General features: G+C 43.8%; 1 protein-coding gene across 1 annotated transcript in view; it reads left to right on the plus strand.

Moving 5' to 3' along the window:
* Positions 1-21,204, plus strand: part of astn2 (astrotactin 2) — a gene marked incomplete at both ends in the record, with an annotated part of 479,012 nt that overhangs the window by 66,846 nt on the left and 390,962 nt on the right. Inside the window, one exon of the mRNA XM_084159665.1 lies at positions 612-799. Coding sequence (XP_084015791.1) covers positions 612-799 — 188 coding nt within the window. The remainder of the gene's footprint in view (positions 1-611; positions 800-21,204) is intronic.

Below are 21,204 nucleotides of genomic sequence, written 5' to 3' on the forward strand. Positions count from 1 at the left end.
GGAGTCTGTTTGATTGAGTGTGTGGACAGGTGTCTTTTATACAGGTAACGAGTTCAAACAGGTGCAGTTAATACAGGTAATGAGTGGAGAACAGGAGGGCTTCTTAAAGAAAAACTAATAGGTCTGTGAGAGCCGGAATTCTTACTGGTTGGTAGGTGATCAAATACTTATGTCATGTAATAAAATGCAAATTAATTACTTTAAAATCATACAATGTGATTTTCTGGATTTTTGTTTTAGATTCAGTCTCTCACAGTTGAAGTGTACCTATGATAAAAATTACAGACCTCTACATGCTTTGTAAGTAGGAAAACCTGCAAAATCGGCAGTGTATCAAATACTTGTTCTCCCCACTGTATATGATTGCAAATGTTTTTTCCCTCCTCTAAGAGTTCTGTTGATACAGCTAGCTTTAGAAGGAGCAGCCGCGTCTTGACCTTAAGAGAGAGCAAGCACTTCACTAGAATGTTAATGCAAACTTATCACAGACTTCAGTCACCCCTGAACTTTCTGATTCATACACACACACACTCACACAAAATAGTGTAAATTGTTAATAGTGTCAATTGTTCAAGTTTGTCACAAAATCTATTTTTCTGTCTTATCTGTAGAGATGTCAGGTTTGGGGGCAGACATCTCTCAGGTGCATTGGAAGCAGCAGTGGCTGGAGAACGGGACTCTGTATTTCCACGTGTCCATGAGCACCTCTGAGCAGATGATCCAGACCACCGTGCCCACGGCCCGGGAGCCAGCTCACGTCCTGCACGAGCACATGCATCTGCTGCACATCTCTGTTATGGTAAGAAACACACACACAAACACACTCTTTTGTCCCCGCACCGCACCGCCCCATCCTCATATCTCTCCACATCCTCTTCTCTCTGCCTCTCTCTTTCGCTCTCTTTCCACCTCTTCACCACTCTCTCTCCTTTTTCTTTGCCTCTTGACTCGCTGTCCTCAGGTGAACTGCTGTATCATGTGTCTCATCCATCCATGCTGTCTGATGCACTGATATGCTTTAGTCTGCAAATCTCTCACCCACCCTCAATGTGTCCCTCTGCTGACTAGCACAGAACTGTTCTGGGGCATAAACATCAGCAGGCTTTACTGATATCACTCCACTGAGTGATGAGCCAGAGGTTATTCCAGGCCAGCTGGTTGTGTGATCTAAAAGGGGTTCAGGCTCAGAGCAGACCTTATTTCATGCTTTCAGTCACCCCTCTTCGTTTTCTTTTGATACTCCTACTGTGACTTGATGTGAATGGCAGCATGTGTGTCTGTCTGTGCGAAATCTCATCATCTGTGAAATGTGGGAAGGATATTGAATAGTAAGGAAGGGGGAGGCAGTACACTACATGGCCAAAAATATGTGGACAACCCTTCAAATTAGTGGATTCGGCTATTTCAGCCACACCCATTGCTGACAGGTGTATAAAATGGAGCAGCCATGCAACCTCATAGATAAACAATGACAGTAGAATGGCCCGTACTGAAGAGCTCAGTGACTTTCAACATGGCATCGTCAGAGGATGCCACCTTTCCAACAAGTCAGTTTGTCAAATATCTGCCCTGCTAGAGCTGCCCTGGTCAATTATAAGTGCTGTTATTGTGAAGTGGAAATGTCTAGGAGCAACAACAGCTCAGCCGCGAAGTGGTAGGCCACACAAGCTCACAGAATGGGACCGCCGAGTGCTGAATAAATCATCTGTCCTCGGTTGCAACACTCACTCCCGAGTTCCAAACCGCCTCTGGAAGCAACGTCAGCTTAGGAGCTTCATGAATGGGTTTCCATGGCCGAGCAGCCGCACACAAGCCTAAGATCACCATGAGCAATGCCAAGCGTCGGCTGGAGTAGTGTAAAGCTCGCCGCCATTGGCCTCTGGAACAGTGGAAACGCATTCTCTGGAGTGATTAATTATGCTTCACCATCTGGCAGTCCGACGGACGAATCTGGGCTTAGCGGATGCCAGGAGAACGCTACCTGCCCGAATGCATAGTGCCAACTGTAAAGTTTGGTGGAGGAAGAATAATGGTCTGGGGCTGTGGTTCAGGCCCCTTAGTTCCAGTGAAGGGCAATCTTAACGCTACAGCATACAATGACATTCTAGACGATTCTGTGCTTCCAACTTTGTGGCGACAGTTTGGGGAAGGCCCTTTCCTGTTTCAGCACAATAATGCCCCCGTGCACAATGCGAGGTCCATAAAGAAATGGTTTGTTGAGATCGGTGTGGAAGAACTTGACTGGCCTGCACAGAGCCCTGACTTTTGGGATGCATTGGAGCGCTGACTGCGAGCCAGGCCTAATTGCCCAACATCAGTGCCAAACGTCACTATTGCTCTTGTGGCTGAATGAAAGCAAGTCCCCGCAGCAGTGTTCCAACATCTAGTGGAATGCCTTCCCAGAAGAGTGGAGGCTGTTATAGCAACAAAGTGAGAACCAACTCCAGATTAATACCCATAATTTTGGAATGAAATGTTCGACAAGCAGGTGTCCATATACTAGTGTAGATCTCCAGCCGACGCTGGGATGAGGAGACAAGGTGTACACGTCTGGCCTCTGGGCCCAGGATGTCTCCTGGCTCTTTGAGTTAGCATCATTAAGTGTAATTCTGTCAGTTCTTTGACAGGTTCAAGTCGGAGCGCTCTATTCTTTTGGCATTGAGATGTCTATCTCTCTCTCTCTCTTCATTTCTCCTCCGTTCAGTTTTTCCATCACAGGCCTCCCTCAGCCTGCTGTGGACATCACAGTCTCTGACAGGGAGAGGCAGATATCAATACTGACACATGCAGTGGGGAAAAAAAAATATTTAGTCAGCCACCAATTGTGCAAGTTCTCCCACTTAAAAAGATGACAGAGGCCTGTAATTTTCATCAGAGGTACACTTCAACTATGACAGACAAATTGAGAAGAAAAAAATCCAGAAAATCACATTGTAGGATTTTTTATGAATTTATTTGCAAATTATGGTGGAAAATAAGTATTTGGTCACCTACAAACAAGCAAGATTTCTGGCTCTCACAGACCCACGCAAGATCTCACCCCGTGGGGTCAAAATGATCACAAGAACGGTGAGCAAAAATCCCAGAACCACACGGGGGGACCTAGTGAATGACCTGCAGAGAGCTGGGACCAAAGTAACAAAGCCTACCATCAGTAACACACTACGCCTGCAGTGCCAGACGTGTCCCCCTGCTTAAGCCAGTACATGTCCAGGCCCGTCTGAAGTTTGCTAGAGTGCATTTGGATGATCCAGAAGAGGATTGGGAGAATGTCATATGGTCAGAGGAAACCAAAATATAACTTTTTGGTAAAAACTTAACTCGTCGTGTTTGGAGGACAAAGAATGCTGAGTTGCATCCAAAGAACACCATACCTACTGTGAAGCATGGGGGTGGAAACATCATGCTTTGGGGCTGTTTTTCTGCAAAGGGACCAGGACAACTGATCTGTGTAAAGGAAAGAATGAATGGGGCCATGTATCGTGAGATTTTGAGTGAAAACCTCCTTCCATCAGCAAGGGCATTGAAGATGAAATGTGGCTGGGTCTTTCAGAATGACAATGATCCCAAACACACCACCCGGGCAACGAAGGAGTGGCTTCGTAAGAAGCATTTCAAGGTCCTGGAGTGGCCTAGCCAGTCTCCAGATCTCAACCCCATAGAAAATCTTTGGAGGGAGTTGAAAGTCCGTGTTGCCCAGCGACAGCCCCAAAACATCACTGCTCTAGAGGAGATCTGCATGGAGGAATGGGCCAAAATACCAGCAACAGTGTGTGAAAACCTTGTGAAGACTTACAGAAAACGTTTGATCTGTGTCATTGCCAACAAAGGGTATATAACAAAGTATTGAGAAACTTTTGTTATTGACCAAATACTTATTTTCCACCGTAATTTGCAAATAAATTCATAAAAAATCCTACAATGTGATTTTATGGATTTTTCTTTCTCATTTTGTCTGTCATAGTTGACGTGTAACTATTATGAAAATTACAGGCCTCTCTCATCTTTTTAAGTAGGAGAACTTGCACAATTGGTGGCTGACTAAATCATTTTTCCCCCACTGTACATGTAAGTACATCTTATTGACATGGAGCTCTGATAAGTTGATTGGTCGTGCAGTTTATTCTGATTTGTATAGATCGTCCATATTGTTGGAATTTCAATGCTTTTGTTATTTGTGTTAATTAAAAAATGTGGTGTAAATTACATTGAGATTATGTGTTCTGGAGTTTTCCCACACTAAGTCAATGGCAGAAATATATATAATTTACATAAACCAATATACCCTAAATTTTAGACTCTTTCATTTTCAGCACTTATTGCTGTCTATATAGTGCATTATCAAAGTATTCAGACCCCTTGACTTTTTCCACATTTTGTTACGTTACAGCCTTATTTTAAAATGGATTAAATAAAAACATTTCCTCATCAATCATCTACACACAATACCCCATAATGACAAAGCGAAAACAGGTGTTTCGCAATTTTTGCAAATAAAAATAAAATAAAAATAACCTTATTTACATAAGTATTTACACCCTTTGCTATGAGACTCGAAATTGAGCTCAGGTGCATCCTGTTTCCATTGATCATTCTTGAGATGTTTCTACAAGTTGATTGGAGTCCACCTGTGGTAAATTAAATTGATTGGACATGATTTGGAAAGGCACACACCTGTCTATATAAGGTCCCACAGTTGACATTGCATGTCAGAGCAAAAACCAAGACATGAGGTTGAAGGAGTTGTCCATATTAGCCCCGAGACAGGATTGTGTCGAGGCACAGATCTGGGGAAGGGTACCAAAAAATGAATACCCAAGAATACAGTGGCCTCTATCATTCTTAAATGGAAGAAGTTTGGAACCATCAAGACTCATCCTAGAGCTGGCCGCCCGGCCAAACTGAGCAATCGGGGGAGAAGGGCTTTGGTCAGGGAGGTGGCCAAGAACCCGATGGTCAGTCTGACAGCGCTACAGAGTTCCTCTGTGGAGATGGGAGAACCTTCCAGAAGGACAACCATCTCTGCAGCACTCCACCAATCAGGCCTTTATGGTAGAGTGGCCAGACGGAAGCCACTCCTCAGTAAAAGGCACATGACAGCCCGCTTGGAGTTTGCCAAAAGGTACCTAAAGGACTCTCAGACCATGAGAAACAAGATTCTCTGGTCTAATGAAACCAAGAAACAAGATTCTCTGGCCTGAATGCCAAGCGTCACGTACGGAGGAAACCTGACTAGTCACCATTCCTACGGTGAAGCATGGTGGTGGCAGCATCATGCTGTGGGGATGTTTTTCAGCGGCAGGGACTGGGAGACTAGTCAGGATCGAAGGAAAGATTAATGGAGCAAAGTACAGAGAGATCTTTGATGAAAACCTGCTCCAGAGCGCTCAGGACCACAGAATGGGGCAAAGGATCACCTTCCAACAGGACAACGACCCCAAGCACACATCCAAGAGAACACAGGAGTGGCTTCGGGACAAGTCTCTGAATGTCCTTGAGTGGCCCAGCCAGAGCCCGGACTTGAACCCGATCTAAAATCTCTGAAAATAGCTGTGCAGCAATGCTCCCCATCCATCCTGACAGAGCTTGAGAGGATCTGCAGAGAAGAATGGGAGAAACTCCCGAAATACAGGTGTGCCAAGCTTGTAGCGTCATACCCAAGAAGACTTGAGGCTGTAATCGCTGCCAAATTATATTTCTGTTTTTTATTTTTTATACATTTGCAAACATTACTAAAAACCTGTTTTTGCTTTGTCATTATGGGGTAGTGTGTGTCGATTAATGAGGGGGGAAAAACTATTTTAGAATAAGGCTGTAATGTAACAAAATGTGGAAAAAGTCAAGGGGTCTGAATACTTTCCGAGTGCACTGTATGCTATGTTAGATAGAGTTCCAAAATAAACATTGAAGCAGGCCATGCTTATGTCCTTGCAGCTTCTGTATGATTCCTATCAGTCAATGTGAAAAATTGGATTGTGAAATAGGTTTAAGCTTCTATAATACAGTATATTAAAGGTATGCTTTCAAGCTCAAATGATCTTAGTAACTTCCCTGTTAATGTGTATGTTTAAGGGTCGGATCTTCCCTGGTCTCATGTGTCTTTATTCAAGGACAGTGGGTTCACATTAAGCATCATATCACCTTAAATAATGTGCAGTATGGGCTTACAAAGGCACATTTACTGCCCCAAGGGACGCATTACTTTCAGCAGACCTTCAGGGTTTTATAACAACTCTTCTTGGCAAACCTTGCATTTTTACTTACCGTACACGTTAATGGAAGACCACCATTTTATACAATAACAGTGAGGGGCAGTGATTTGAGATGCTAAAAACATTGCCTTCTGTTCAACCTAGTTGCAAAATGAAGTTTTCTAGCACATACTTTAACTCTGACAAGTTAAATGTATAGTCTCATTTGCTAAATAAACACAATTACTCTTTTGTTTTCAAAGTACACTTTTCATCAACTATTACCCTACAGTTATCATAGCTAATATTTGTATATCCCTATTACCATGTCAATAAGAACGTAAACATGCGGTATATGATCTTAACATTAACATCCAATTACTATTCCAAACACAAAAACGTATTCCCCTTATTTGAACTGCAATCCCAAAAAGAGCACAAAAACGCAAAACTTAAAGCTTCTTTCAAGAAGCTTCAGGCGTCGCATGAAACTCACTTAAGTAAAGAACAAGGACAAGCTTTCATTCTTCCACTCTAATTGGCTGGCTTGTCAATCATGTCCAACTAGCGAAAGCATGCCAGGATAATGATCATTTTATAGGTTACACTTAGACCTTCGCTGTGTCTCAGATGATAGGCTGCTGCCAGCTGTACGAGCTAGAGATTCAGATAATGAGCTTCCTCTTACTCATAATGAAGAATAAATAAGGGATTTAAATACAGGTTGTTAAAATCACAGACATGAGGGCCAAAAGGTAAATATTGTGTTATTCAATGAAGTAAAAGTAGAGTCGGATCATGGGTCTCAACCATCTCGCCCTGTGGCCATTAGCTGCCCATAATGTGATTTAATTTGGCTCCCACCTGTGCATACACCACCAGCTTCTCTCATTAGCCTCTACTAACTTTTCTAGTTATTTGGAAAAATTTAATTAATTGCACCTTTAGAGAAATGGCCCCTCAGCAAAAATTGATTTATACAGTTGAAGTCAGAAGTTTACATACACTTAGGTTGGAGTCATAAAACTCGTTTTTCAACCACTCCACAAATTTCTTGTTAACAAACTATAGTTTTGGCAAGTCGGTTAGGACATCTACTTTGTGCATGACACAAGTAATTTTTCCAACAATTGTTTACAGACAGATTATTTCATTTATAATTCACTGTATCACAATTCCAGTAGGTCAGACGTTTACATACACTAAGTTGACTGAGCCTTTAAACAGCTTGGAAAATACCAGAAAATGATGTAATGGCTTTAGAAACTTCTGATAGGCTAATTGACATCATTTGAGTCAATTGGAGGTGTACCTGTGGATGTATTTCAAGGCCTACCTTCAAACTAAGTGCCTATTTGCTTGACATCATGGGAAAATCAAAAGAAATCAGCCAAGACCTCAGAAAAAACATTGTAGACCTCCACAAGTCTGGTTCATCCTTGGGAGCAATTTCCAAACGCCTGAAGGTACCACGTTCATCTGTACAAACAATAGTACGCAAGTATAAACACCATGGGACCACGCAGCCGTCATACCGCTCAGGAAGTAGACGCGTTCTGTCTCCCAGAGATGAACATACTTTGGTGCGAAAAGTGCAAATCAATCCCAGAACAACAGCAAAGGACCTTGTGAAGATGCTGGAGGAAACAGGTACAAAAGTATAACCTGAAAGACCGCTCAGCAAGGAAGAAGCCACTGCTCCAAAACCACCATAAAAAATCCAGACTACGGTTTGCAACTGCACATGGGGACAAATATTGTACTTTTTGGAGATATGTCCTCTGGTCTGATGAAACAAAAATATAACTGTTTGGCCATAATGACCATCGTTATGTTTGGAGGAAAAAGGGGGGTCTTGCAAGCCGAAGAACACCATCCCAACCGTGAAGCACGGGGTGGCAGCATCATGCTTTGGGGGTGCTTTGCTGTAGAAGGGACTGGTGCACTTCACAAAATAGATGGCATCATGAGGAAGGAAAATTATGTGGATATATTAAAGCAACATCTCAAGACATCAGTCAGGAAGTTAAAGCTTGGTCGCAAATGGGTCTTCCAAATGGACAATGACCCCAAGCATACTTCCAAAGTTGTGGCAAAATGGCTTAAGGACAACAAAGTCAAGGTATTGGAGTGGCCATCACAAAGCCCTGACCTCAATCCTATAGAAAATTTGTGGGCAGAACTTAAAAAGTGTGTGCGAGCAAGGAGGCCTACAAACCTGACTCAGTTACACCAGCTCTGTAAGGAGGAATGGGCCAAGATTCACCCAACTTATTGTGGGAAGCTTGTGGAAGGCTACCCAAAACATTTGACCCAAGTAAAACAATTTAAAGGCAATGCTACCAAATACTAATTGAGTGTATGTACACTTCTGACCCACTGGGAATGTGATGAAAGAAATAAAACCTGAAATAAATCACTATTATACTGACATTTCACATTCTTAAAATAAAGTGGTGAGCCTAATTTACCTAAGATAGGGATTTGTTTTATGTCAGGAATTGTGAAAAACTGAGTTTAAATGTATTTGGCAAAGGTGTATGTAAACTTCCAACCTCAACTGTACATTTAAACTCAGTTTTTCACAATTCCTGACATTTAATCCTGGTAAAAATTCCCTGTTTTTGGTCAGTTAGGATCACCACTTTATTTTCCTTCCTCATGATGCAATCTATTTTGTGAAGTGCACCAGTCCCTCCTGCAGCAAACCACCCCCACAGCATGATGCTGCCACCTCCGTGCTTCTCGGTTGGGATTGTTTTCTTCGGCTTGCAAGCCACCCCCTTCTTCCTCCAAACATAGCGATGGTCATTATGGCCAAACAGTTATATTTTTGTTTGATCATACCAGAGGACAGTTCTGCAAAAAGTATGATCTTTGTCCCCATGTGCAGTTGCAAACCGTAGTCTGGCTTTTTTATGGCAGTTTTGGAGCAGTGGCTTCTTCCTTGCTGAGCAGCCTTTCAGGTTATGTCGACATAGGACTCGTTTTACTGTGGATATAGATACTTTTGTACCTGTTTCATCCAGCATCTTCACAAGGTCCTTTGCTGTTGTTCTGGGATTGATTTGCACTGTTTGCACCATAGTACGTTAATCTCTAGGAGACAGAACGTGTCTCCTTCCTGAGCGGTATGATGGCTGTGTGGTCCCATGGTGTTTATACTTGTGTACTATTGTTTGTACAGATGAACGTGGTACCTTCAGGCGTTTGGAAATTGCTCCCAATGACGAACCAGACTTGTGGAGGTCTACAATCTTTTTTCTGAGGTCTTGGCTGATTTCTTTTGATTTTCCCATGATGTCAAGCAAAGAGGCACTGAGTTTGAAGGTAGGCCTTGAAATACATCCACAGGTACACCTCCAATTGACTCAAATTATGTCAATTAGCCTATCAGAAGCTTCTAAAGCCATAACATAATTTTCTGGAATTTTCCAAGCTGTTTAAAGGCACAATCAACTTAGTGTATGTAAACTTCAGACCCACTGGAATTGTGATACAGTGAATTATAAGTGAAATAATCTGTCTGTAAACAATTGTTGGAAAAATTACTTGTGTCATGCACAAAGTAGATGTCCTAACCGACTTGCCAAAACTATAGTTTGTTAACAAGAAATTTGTGGAGTGGTTGAAAAACGAGTTTTAATGACTCCAACCTAAGTGTACTTAAACAAACAACTTCAAATGTACCTTTGAATTGGTATGCAGCATAGAAATGTGGTCAAGAGGGCTATGTTTTTCTTTGCTCTGTGTTGACTGCTCACTGGTATATTTAAAACCATTGACTATTAATTAAAGGAAACTTTTCTGGCGTTACCATGAATTTGCCTTGTGCTATGAGGCTGGTCAACCAGGATCAGTCAGACTAAGAGACCCTAGCTTGATCAGTCCTGACTCAGACCCCCTGTCATTACCTTCATGCCCCAGACTCACTCCCCGTCTGGCCTGGTCCGAGATATCTGGTTGTAGGGGGGAACATTAGCATGCACCCGGCGCTCGTCGGCCCCCTTTACATAAGCGTTTACAGCAGCTCTGCTCCCTGCATGGCTAATGTTGTGTCTGTTCCAGCAGCCTTGCCTGGAGGGCTTAATGGGATGCCATTGATTCGAGCTCTCATCCTCAACGTTAAGCAATCAAACACTCACATTAAAGGTACCACACTGAAAGCAGTGGTGGTCGGCTAGCCTTTTGTTTTTCACTCCTCTTTAGATGGTTACCTTGAGGCGTTTGCTGACAGGTGTTAGGATAATTCACACTGACCTATAGTTATAAAGCCTGAATAAATCCATTGGAAATCAGCCCACTACTGTGTTATTAACATGTAATAATAGCTTCAGAAGCACCTTGGTTAGCTTAGCATAGGGACTGAGAAGAGGATGGCTTGCTTTGCACTCCCTTGTCATTACCATTTATCCCATTCCATTTACCAGTAATTGGGCATTATGTGTAAACCCAGTTGCTCTGGTGGCCTACATACTTCTATTATTGTGCAAAGGCTGTGGGGAGATCATTTCAAAACCTTGCAGAGCAGCTATTGCCAAGCTTACAATTGTGGGCTCTCAAATAGAGAAGGAAATGGAAGGCATACTTTAGAATGTTATCCTTTCCCTCCCATCTGACAGAGCCATTCATGCACACATAGGAATTAAATGGAATCGATAGTGATGAATCAGTCTCTGACAGATCCTTTTACATTCCCCTCGGAGCGCGGGAAGGAAGTGTGGCGCGTGGAATTATTAACACCTAGCGCTAACCACTTTGCTGTTACAAAAGAGTCACAGTGGCTGTTTGATCAGGCCTGCGAGATGTATTGCGCCATGCATTAAACAAAACCACCTGGCAACCGAGAGAGAGAGCGAAGCAATTTCCGTTCCCTTCCGCCCAGAACAGAATCCATCCATGATGTAGGAATCTTGAGCTAAGACTGTGGGGAGTATGAGGATATGAGGAGTAGGTTTGTAGAGTGTAGATCTGTTTCTGGCACAGTAAGGATGGGAACGATTAACAGTTCTCTGCAATCCTCTTGTCTAGTTTCAAAAATAAATAAACAATTTATTGTCAGCCATAGTGGTGGTAGGGTGGACATTTCTCACATAAATGACACATTTGGGTTCATTTGGACGACAGGTGATATACTGAATGGGACACAATAAGGCAATTCCATCGTTATGGATGTGACATTTGCACACAAAATAAGAAAATAAATGTCTCACAGAATTGACTTATCAAGCATAAATGAAAATGTTAATGTGTATATTTGTAGAACCCTATAGGGGATGTGTAGACACAATTACAAAATTCTAAGTACTACCACTTTGAAATAACGGAACAACAAAACTTGCTTTATGGATGTGACGGAAATGAACAGGCATTTGTGGGAGAACAGACACATAGGCAAAAGTCTGTGAATCTCAAAGTCTTAGGGTAAAATATGAATAGCCACTTTGAAAGTAAGGCTTGGCTACACACTAAAACAACAATGAAGAAAATATTAAAATTGTAGTATATACTTTAGAGAGGAACATTTACCGTTATGGATGTGACATTCTCTGTTATGGATGTTATGACACTGTAAAAAAATCTGTGTTTATATATATAAAAAATGTCTTCACCAAACTTCATCATAATACTTTTGATGTACCTCAAAGAACCAAGAAATCACCCGTATCTTGAATAGTTATTGCATAGGCTATGAAAGTGCACTCATTGGTCCAGTCTTAACCAACAATAAATACACAAATGTGCTAAGAAATACATTTTTATTTGAAAATCTATATATTCATTGCAAGTTAGAGTGTTGCATACCTCAACAATTATATAAATATTTGCACTTTTATAATAACACTAGAGGAAAATGTTGTTATGGATGTGACATTCTGCGTTATGGATATGACAGGGTCCCAAAAGACAGACAGCAAATGATGACACTGCACTTCATAGAACATTTACAACGTTTTAGTAATTTCATTCTAGATCATTAATGACAGATGTTTTGTTTAAAATATGAAATGTTATTATCAATCACCTACTCAGTAACAGAATAAACATACAAAAACTCAAACTAAATGTAAAGTTTTTTATAAGCTCATGCTTTGTATTAATCTCACACCCTTTAATCTGCCAGAACAGGCTCTACAGTACCTTGCAAAAGTATTCACCCCCCTATTTTGTTGCATTACAACCTGTCATTTAAATATATTTTTATTTGGATTTCATGTAATGGACATACACAAAATAGTCCAAATTGGTGAAGTGAAATGAAAAAAAAAACTTGTTTCAAAACATTCTAAAACATAAATAATGGAAAAGTGGTGTGTGCGTATGTATTCACCCCCTTTGCTATGAAGCCCCTAAATAAGATCTGCTGCAACCAATTACCTTTAGAAGTCACATAATTAGTTAAATAAAGTCCACCTGTGTGCAAACTAAGTGTCACATGATCTGTCACATGATCTTAGTATATATACACCTGTTCTGAAAGGCCCCAGAGTCTGCAACACCACTAAGCAAGGGGCACCACCAAGCAAGCGGCACCATGAAGACCAAGGAGCTCTCCAAACAGGTCAGGGACAAAGTTGTGGAGAAGTACAGATCAGGGTTGGGTTATAATAAAATATCAGAAACTTTGAACATCCCACGGAGCACCATTAAATCCATTATTTAAAAAATGGAAAGAATATGGCACCACAACAAACCTGGCAAGAGAGGTCCGCCCACCAAAACTCACAGACCAGGCAAGGAGGGCATTAATCAGAGAGGCAACAAAGAGACCAAAGATAACCCTGAAGGAGCTGCAAAGCTCCACAGCGGAGATTGGAGTATCTGTCCATAGGACCACTTTAAGCCGTACACTCCACAGAGCTGGGCTTTACGGAAGAGTGGCCAGAAAAAAGCCATTACTTAAAGAGAAAAATAAGCAAACACGTTTGGTGTTCGCCAAAAGGCATGTGGGAGACTCCCCAAACATATGGAAGAAGGTACTCTAGTCAGATGAGACTAACATTGAGCTTTTTGGCCATCAAGGAAAACGCTATGTCTGGCGCAAACCCAACACCTCTCATCACCCCGAGAACACCATCCACACAGTGAAGCATGGTGGTGGCAGCATCATGCTGTGGGGATGTTTTTCATCGGCAGGGACTGGGAAACTGGTCAGAATTGGCGCTAAATACAGGGAAATTCTTGAGGGAAACCTGTTTAATTCTTCCAGAGATTTGAGACTGGGACAGAGGTTCACGTTCCAGCAGGACAATGACCCTAAGCATACTGCTAAAGCAACACTCGAGTGGTTTAAGGGGAAACATTTAAATGTCTTGGAATGGCCTAGTCAAAGCCCAGACCTCAATCCAATTGACAATATGTGGTATGACTTAAAGATTGCTGTACAACAGCAGAACCCATCCAACTTGTAGGAGCTGGAGCAGTTTTGCCTTGAAGAATGGGCAAAAATCCCAGTGGCTAGATGTGCCAAGCATATAGAGACATACCCCAAGAGACTTGCTGCAAAAGGTGGCTCTACAAAGTATTGACTTTGGGGGGGGTGAATAGTTATGCACGCTCAAGTTTTCTGTTTTTTTTTGTCTTATTTCTTGTTTGTTTCACAATAAAAAATATTTTGCATCTTCAAAGTGGTAGGCATGTTGTGTAAATCAAATGATACAAACCCCCCAAAAATCCATTTTAATTCCAAGTTGTAAGGCAACAAAATAGGAAAAATGCCAAGGTGGGTGAATACTTTCGCAAGCCACTGTATGAAATGGTACCTCCCTCTGTTGTCCACAAAAGGACACAGGGACTGGACAATTTGACCTTGTCGTCCTTGGCTGGCAAGATGTACACAAATCCTGTGTGGTCGTTTCTTCTCAAGAACTGCATTTCAACAGTATCAGAGTCAGTCTTTATTTGTTACCAGTCCCACAAACTGCCTGTATATACACTGAGTATACCAAACATTAGGAACAAACTTCCTACTTAAGTTTCCCTCTGATTGGCACACATACACAATCCATGTCTCAATTGTCTACACTGATTTGAAGTGGATTTAACAAGTGATGTTAATAAGGGATCATGGCTTTCACCTGGATTCACCTGGTCAGTGTATGTCATGGAAAGCACAGGTGTTCTTAATGTTTTGTAGACTCAGTGTATACCTCTAACCCTAGACTCAGTGATTCATACACCCATTTCATTCCCTTGTTTATTTGAGCTAGCTGCTCCTCACTCATCCCTTTTCATCTCTACTACAGTGGGGAAAAAAAAGTATTTAGTCAGCCACCAATTGTGCAAGTTCTCCCACTTAAAAAGATGAGAGAGGCCTCTAATTTTCAAATCCAGAAAATCACATTGTAGGATTTTGTTATGAATTTATTTGCAAATTATGGCCCCATTATATATATACATGGCCCCATTCATTCTTTCCTTTACACGGATCAGTCGTCCTGGTCCCTTTGCAGAAAAACAGCCCCAAAGCATGATGTTTCCACCCCCATGCTTCACAGTAGGTGTGGTGTTCTTTTGATGCAACTCAGCATTCTTTGTCCTCCAAACACGACAAGTTGAGTTTTTACCAAAAAGTTATATTTTGGGGTTTCCTCTGACCATATGACATTCTCCCAATCCTCTTCTGGATCATCCAAATGCACTCTAGCAAACTTCAGACGGGCCTGGACATGTACTGGCTTAAGCAGGGGGACACATCTGGCACTGCAGGATTTGAGTCCCTGGCGGCGTAGTGTGTTACTGATGGTAGGCTTTGTTACTTTGGTCCCAGCTCTCTGCTAGTCATTCACTAGGTCCCCCCGTGTGGTTCTGGGATTTTTGCTCACCGTTCTTGTGATCATTTTGACCCCACGGGGTGAGATCTTGCGTGGAGCCCCAGATCGAGGGAGATTATCAGTGGTCTTGTATGTCTTCCATTTCCTAATAATTGTTCCCACAGTTGATTTCTTCAAACCAAGCTGCTTACCTATTGCAGATTCAGTCTTCCCAGCCTGGTGCAGGTCTACAATTTTGTGTCTGGTGTCCTTTGACAGCTCTTTGGTCTTGGCCATAGTGGAGTTTGGAGTGTGACTGTTTGAGGTTGTGGACAGGTGTCTTTTATACTGATAACAAGTTCAAACAGGTGCCATTAATACAGGTAACGAGTGGAGGACAGAGGAGCCTCTTAAAGAATAAGTTACAGGTCTGTGAGAGCCAGAAATCTTGCTTGTTTGTAGGTGACCAAATACTTATTTTCCACCATAATTTGCAAATAAATTCATAAAAAATCCTACAATGTGATTTTCTGGAGAAAAAAAATCTCAATTTGTCTGTCATAGTTGACCTGTACCTATGATAAAAATTACAGGCCTCTCTCTTCTTTTTAAGTGGGAGAACTTGCACAATTGGTGGCTGACTAAATACTTTTTTCCCCACTGTATATCTAGACAAATGTCATGATGTTGATGTCTTTCCTATGAAGGGTTAAACTTCTTCATTTTCGTTACATGAAATGGCAAAACAAAAAAAAGACGTTTCAATGAATTGTAACCTACCAGTGGCACAGGGTTTACACTTTTGTAGACATTTCTTGACATATTGTAAATCACCTCAGGCTTGACAGTCACTGGGGGGTACCCGTGCTTACTCAAGGAAGTAAACAAACTCCCCATGACCGGTGAAAGTTTCGCATGGATTTTTAAGACCTTAATTATGTTTATGAATTCAAGACCTTTAGTATGCAATCTGATCACGTGCAATGCTCCAGTTAGCAGAACAACGCATGATTGCAGTTCAAATGAGAACGTGAGTACACCTGAAATAGATCACACACACACACAGATAAAGATTGCCCGCTAGCTTGTTTGCTAACATAAACACACTTAGGAAGCAGTAGGAAGGGCATACATTTTTTTTCATGATGGTGTTATGCAGGGACGCTGACTAGTGAGTCATGTTATGAAGCGTCCATAACGGTCACATCCGTTACGCTTAGAGCGAGTACTGACAAAGAGAGAAAGAAAAACAATTATACATCCCCTCAAAAAGTTTGCATACAATCATACTCAAAACGCGTTACCAGTAACAACCTTTCCCCAAAATCGTTATAATGTGACACTGCCTGTCCAAATCAGCGTTTTATCTTCACTAGATTGTAGAATTCTATACTAGCACTCAATGGACAAAAATTGGTTTGATATTGTTTCATTAACCTTCCGAATTAGTCAGAAACACAGGGAGAGAGATGTGAGTACTAGAACAAGTTATGTGAGCCATTGCCAAAGGCAATGAAATCTGGTTGACTGAAAATACTTATTTTGAGACTTTGTATCCTATTTTGTAGTAAAAATAACATTCAATTTGACAAATATAAATGCCAAATGTAGTCTACTTCAAAATACACACATTCAAGGTAAATATGAAAGTAGTTTAATTAGGAAATAAGCTATTTCGTTTTTTCATGCTCAGGTTGACCATACTATGGAATTGCTCAATAACGGCTAGCAGCTTCTGAACCTTTCATATGTCATGTTACGGAACATAATCTTCACATTCTCTCAGAGATGAAATAAAATTGTATTGGTCACATGCGCCGAATGTAATCTACAGTGAAATGCTTACTTACGAGCCCATTACCAACAATGCAGAGTTTAAAAAGTAAGACAAGTATTTGCTAAATAAAAAGGAAATAGTAACACAATAAAAACAATAGGCTATATACAAGGAGTACCAGTATGAGTCAAAATAGTAACACAATAAAAACAATAGGCTATATACAAGGAGTACCAGTATGAGTCAATGTGCAGGGGTATGAGGTAGTTAAGGTAATTGAGGTAATACATTATGTACATGTGGGTAGGGGTAAAAGTGACTAGATCTTGGCATCAGTGCTAGGTGTACATACAGTATCTTGCAAAGCAGAAATCGAAAAAAGGCAGCCATTTATATACTATAAATATGGATATGTGTGAAATGCTACCCTTTAGACAAGCACGACAGACAATGAATCATTTCTCTTTTAGAACCATGAACCTCTTCATTTTCACACCACTCCGTCCATTTCTAGGCTCATTCATTCGTATTACGTTTGCGGTGTAAAGGTACAGGAATAGTATCCTTATCATCGCTCTCCTGCCGGATATGCATAGAGGAACAGTGCACCCTACATGCTAGGAACCACCACTTTATAATTAACCAGTCAGTGGTGATCGATGGTCAGAGAGTGGAGGGTCACTAAGGCACGCAGAGCTCAACAGGTCCCTACACACACAGTGTCTGCCCATAATTGCGGCTCTACAGAAAAAAAATGACATAATGGGCAAGGACACATTCAATTATAACATTAAACTCGGAGTGAGTTACGTTTTAATTGTTCCCTGTTTAATTGTTCCGGCCACCTTTCGGTAACTTTAATTTTACAAATGTGCATGTTATAGCGCCATGAATACCAAATCAATCAATAAAACAAGCACAGTAGCCAGCAGCTGAAGGGGACTGGGGTGTAAAGTTCTAGAATGAAGAGTTATTAGGAAAGTGATTTACTCAGAGGAGATAATTGTCTTTCAGACCTATGCCTAAAATGACTCTTCATCATCTCACTGAATTATACTGAACAAAAATGTAAACGCAAAATGCAACAATTTCAAAGATTTTACTGAGTTACTGTTCATATAAGGAAATCAGTCATTTGAAATAAATTCATTAGGCCCTAATCTATGGATTTTACTTGACTGGGAATATAGATATGCATCTATTGGTCACAAATACCTAAAAAAAAAGTTAGGGGCGTGGATCAGAAAACCAGTCAATATCTGGTGTGACCACACATCTCATTCGCATAGACTTGATCAGGCTGTTGATTGTGGAATGTTGTCTCACCCCTCTTCAATGGCTGTGCGAAGTTGCTAGATATTGGCAGGAACTGGAACACGCTGTCGTACACGTCCATCCAGAGCTCAATGGGTAACATGTCTGGTGAGTATGCAGGTGTCACACCCTGGCTCTGGGACTCTATATGTTGAGCCAGGGTGTGGTCATTCGATGTGTTCTGTTTCTTTGTTTGGGTGTTCTAGGTTGTCTGTTTCTATGTTTGCCTGTGTGACTCCCAATCAGAGGCAACGAGTGTCAGCTGTCGGCTGGTTGTCTCTGATTGGGAGCCATATTTAATCTGTATGTTTTCCCTTGGGTGTTGTGGGTTTTTGTTCCGTGTCGGTATTTGTTTACCGTGGACTTCACGAGTCGTGTTTTGTATACTTTAACTAATTAAAGTCATGTTTGTTTCACACGCTGCGCCTTGGTCTACTCACTCACTCCAGGAACACACGCAGGAGGTGACTCTTGTGGATGTCCTCCTCGGTTGGGGGCAGATTACTGAGGAGGAGGCCGTCCGGTACCGGAAGGCGATAAAGGGGGAGACCCAGGCAGGAGAGGAGCAGCGGCGCCAAACGGGTCAACGTCGGACAGGCGAGAGGCAACCCCAATAATTTTTTAGGGGGGGGCACACGGCATGGGCGACTGGACAGCAGGAGGCTGCCACAGGGCGAATTGGGAGATTAGGAGAGGAGGCCACCGGGTTTTGGGGGCCAGAAGGCAGGTTGGCGGAGCCTGGATGGAGAGCAGAGCCAACTCCCCGTACTCAGGCATGGCAGCATGAGACTGGGCAGGTTCCGCGGTATGCGGAGCTGCGCACTGTGCCACGAGTGGTCCGGCATAGTCCGGTACGTCCTGTGCGAGCACCCCGCACGTGTTGTGCGAAGGTGGGCATGCAGCCAGGACGGAGTGTGCCGGCTCAGCGCTCGTGGCCTCCAGTGCCTCTCCTCGGTCCCGGATATCCTGCGCCAGTGTCACGTGCTGTTATGCCAGTACGGGTACACAGCCCTGTACGTCCTGTGCTGATGCCTCACACAGAGTGTGTGAAGGTAGGCATTCAGCCAGGACGGGTTGTGGCAGCTCTTCACTCCAGGTCTCCTATCCGTCTCCATAGCCCAGTCCGGCCTGTTCCTGCTCCACGCACCAAGCCTACGGTGTGCGTCGCCAGCCCTGTCCGGCCTGTCCCTGCTCCACGCACCAAGCCTACGGTGTGCGTCGCCAGCCCAGTCCGGCCTGTCCCTGCTCCACGCACCAAGCCTATGGTGTGCGTCGACAGCCAAGCCCGGCCTGTTCCTGCTCCACGCACCAAGGCTACGGTGTGCGTCGCCAGCCCTGCCGGCCTGTCCCTGCTCCACGCACCAAACCTACGGTGTGCGTCGCCAGCCCAGCCCGGCCTGTTCCTGCTCCACGCACCAAGCCTACGGTGTGCGTCGCCAGCCCTGCCCGGCCTGTTCCTGCTCCACGCACCAAGCCTACGGTGTGCGTCGCCAGCCCTGCCCGGCCTGTTCCTGCTCCACGCACCAAGCCTACGGTGTGCGTCGCCAGCCCTGTCCGGCCTGTCCCTGCTCCACGCACCAAGCCTACGGTGTGCGTCGACAGCCCAGCCCGGCCTGTCCCTGCTCCACGCACCAAACCTACGGTGTGCGTCGCCAGCCCAGCCCGGCCTGTTCCTGCTCCTCGCACCAAGCCTACGGTGTGCGTCTCCAGCCCTGCCCGGCCTGTCCCTGCTCCACGCACCAAGCCTACGGTGTGCGTCGCCAGCCCTGTCCGGCCTGTCCCTGCTCCACGCACCAAGTCTACGGTGCGCGTCGCCAGCCCGGTCCGGCCTGTTCCTGCCACTCGCACCAAGTCTACGGTGCGCGTCGCCAGCCCGGCCCGGCTCGTTCCTGCCACTCGCACCAAGCCAGGGGTGCGAGTCGTCAGTCCGGCACAACCCGTGCCTGGGTCATCGGTGCCAGATCAGGTACCGCTTTATTGCTCCCCAACGGAGCTGAAGCTAGCCGCTCCTGCTACGTCCAGGTCAGCTCCAGCCAGCGGAGCCAGACTGGACCAGGGGCGCTATGGGGGGTTCATTGGAGGGTGGTGGTCAAGGCCGGAGGCAGAACCGCCGCCGAGGAGGTATGCCCGCCCAGCCCTCCCCTGTTTTGCTTTAGTTGAGGCGCGGTCGCAGTCCGCGCCTTTAGGGGGGGGTACTGTCACACCCTGGCTCTGGGACTCTATATGTTGAGCCAGGGTGTGGTCATTCGATGTGTTCTGTTTCTTTGTTTGGGTGTTCTAGGTTGTCTGTTTCTATGTTTGCCTGTGTGACTCCCAATCAGATGCAACGAGTGTCAGCTGTCGGCTGGTTGTCTCTGATTGGGAGCCATATTTAATCTGTATGTTTTCCCTTGGGTGTTGTGGGTTTTTGTTCCGTGTCGGTATTTGTTTACCGTGGACTTCACGAGTCGTGTTTTGTATACTTTAACTAATTAAAGTCATGTTTGTTTCACACGCTGCGCCTTCGTCTACTCACTCCTACGACGATCGTGAAAGCAGGCCATGGAAGAACTGGGACATTTTCAGCTTCCAGGAATTGTGTACAGATCCTTGTGTCATGGGGCCGTGCATTATCATGCTGAATCATGAGGTGATGGCAGCGGATGAATGGCATGACAATGGGCCTCAGGATTTCGTCACGATATCAATGTGCATTCAAATTGCCATCAATAAAATGCAGTTGTGTTCGTTGTTTTTAGGTTATGCTTACCTATACCATAACCCCACCGCCACTATGGGGCACTCTGTTCACAAAGCCCCCAGGTGGTAAGGGTAGGTAACAACACATCTGCCACACTGATCCTCAACATGGGGGCCCCTCAGGGGTGCGTCCTCAGTCCCCTCCTGTACTCCCTGTTCACTCATGACTGCATGGCCAGGCACGACTCCAACACCATCATTAAGTTTGCCGACGACACAACAGTGGTAGGCCTGATCACCGACAACGATGAGACAGCCTATAGGGAGGAGTTCAGAGACCTGGCCGTGTGATGCCAGGATAATAACCTCTCCCTCAACGTGACCAAGACAAAGGAGATGATTGTGGACTACAGGAAAAAAAAAAGAGGACTGAGCATGCCCCCATTCTCATCGACGAGGATGTAGTGGAACAGGTTGAGAGCTTCAAGTT

This window comes from Coregonus lavaretus (assembly GCF_964263955.1).
Source record: "Coregonus lavaretus genome assembly, chromosome: 4".
Classification (NCBI taxonomy): Eukaryota; Metazoa; Chordata; class Actinopteri; order Salmoniformes; family Salmonidae; genus Coregonus; species Coregonus lavaretus.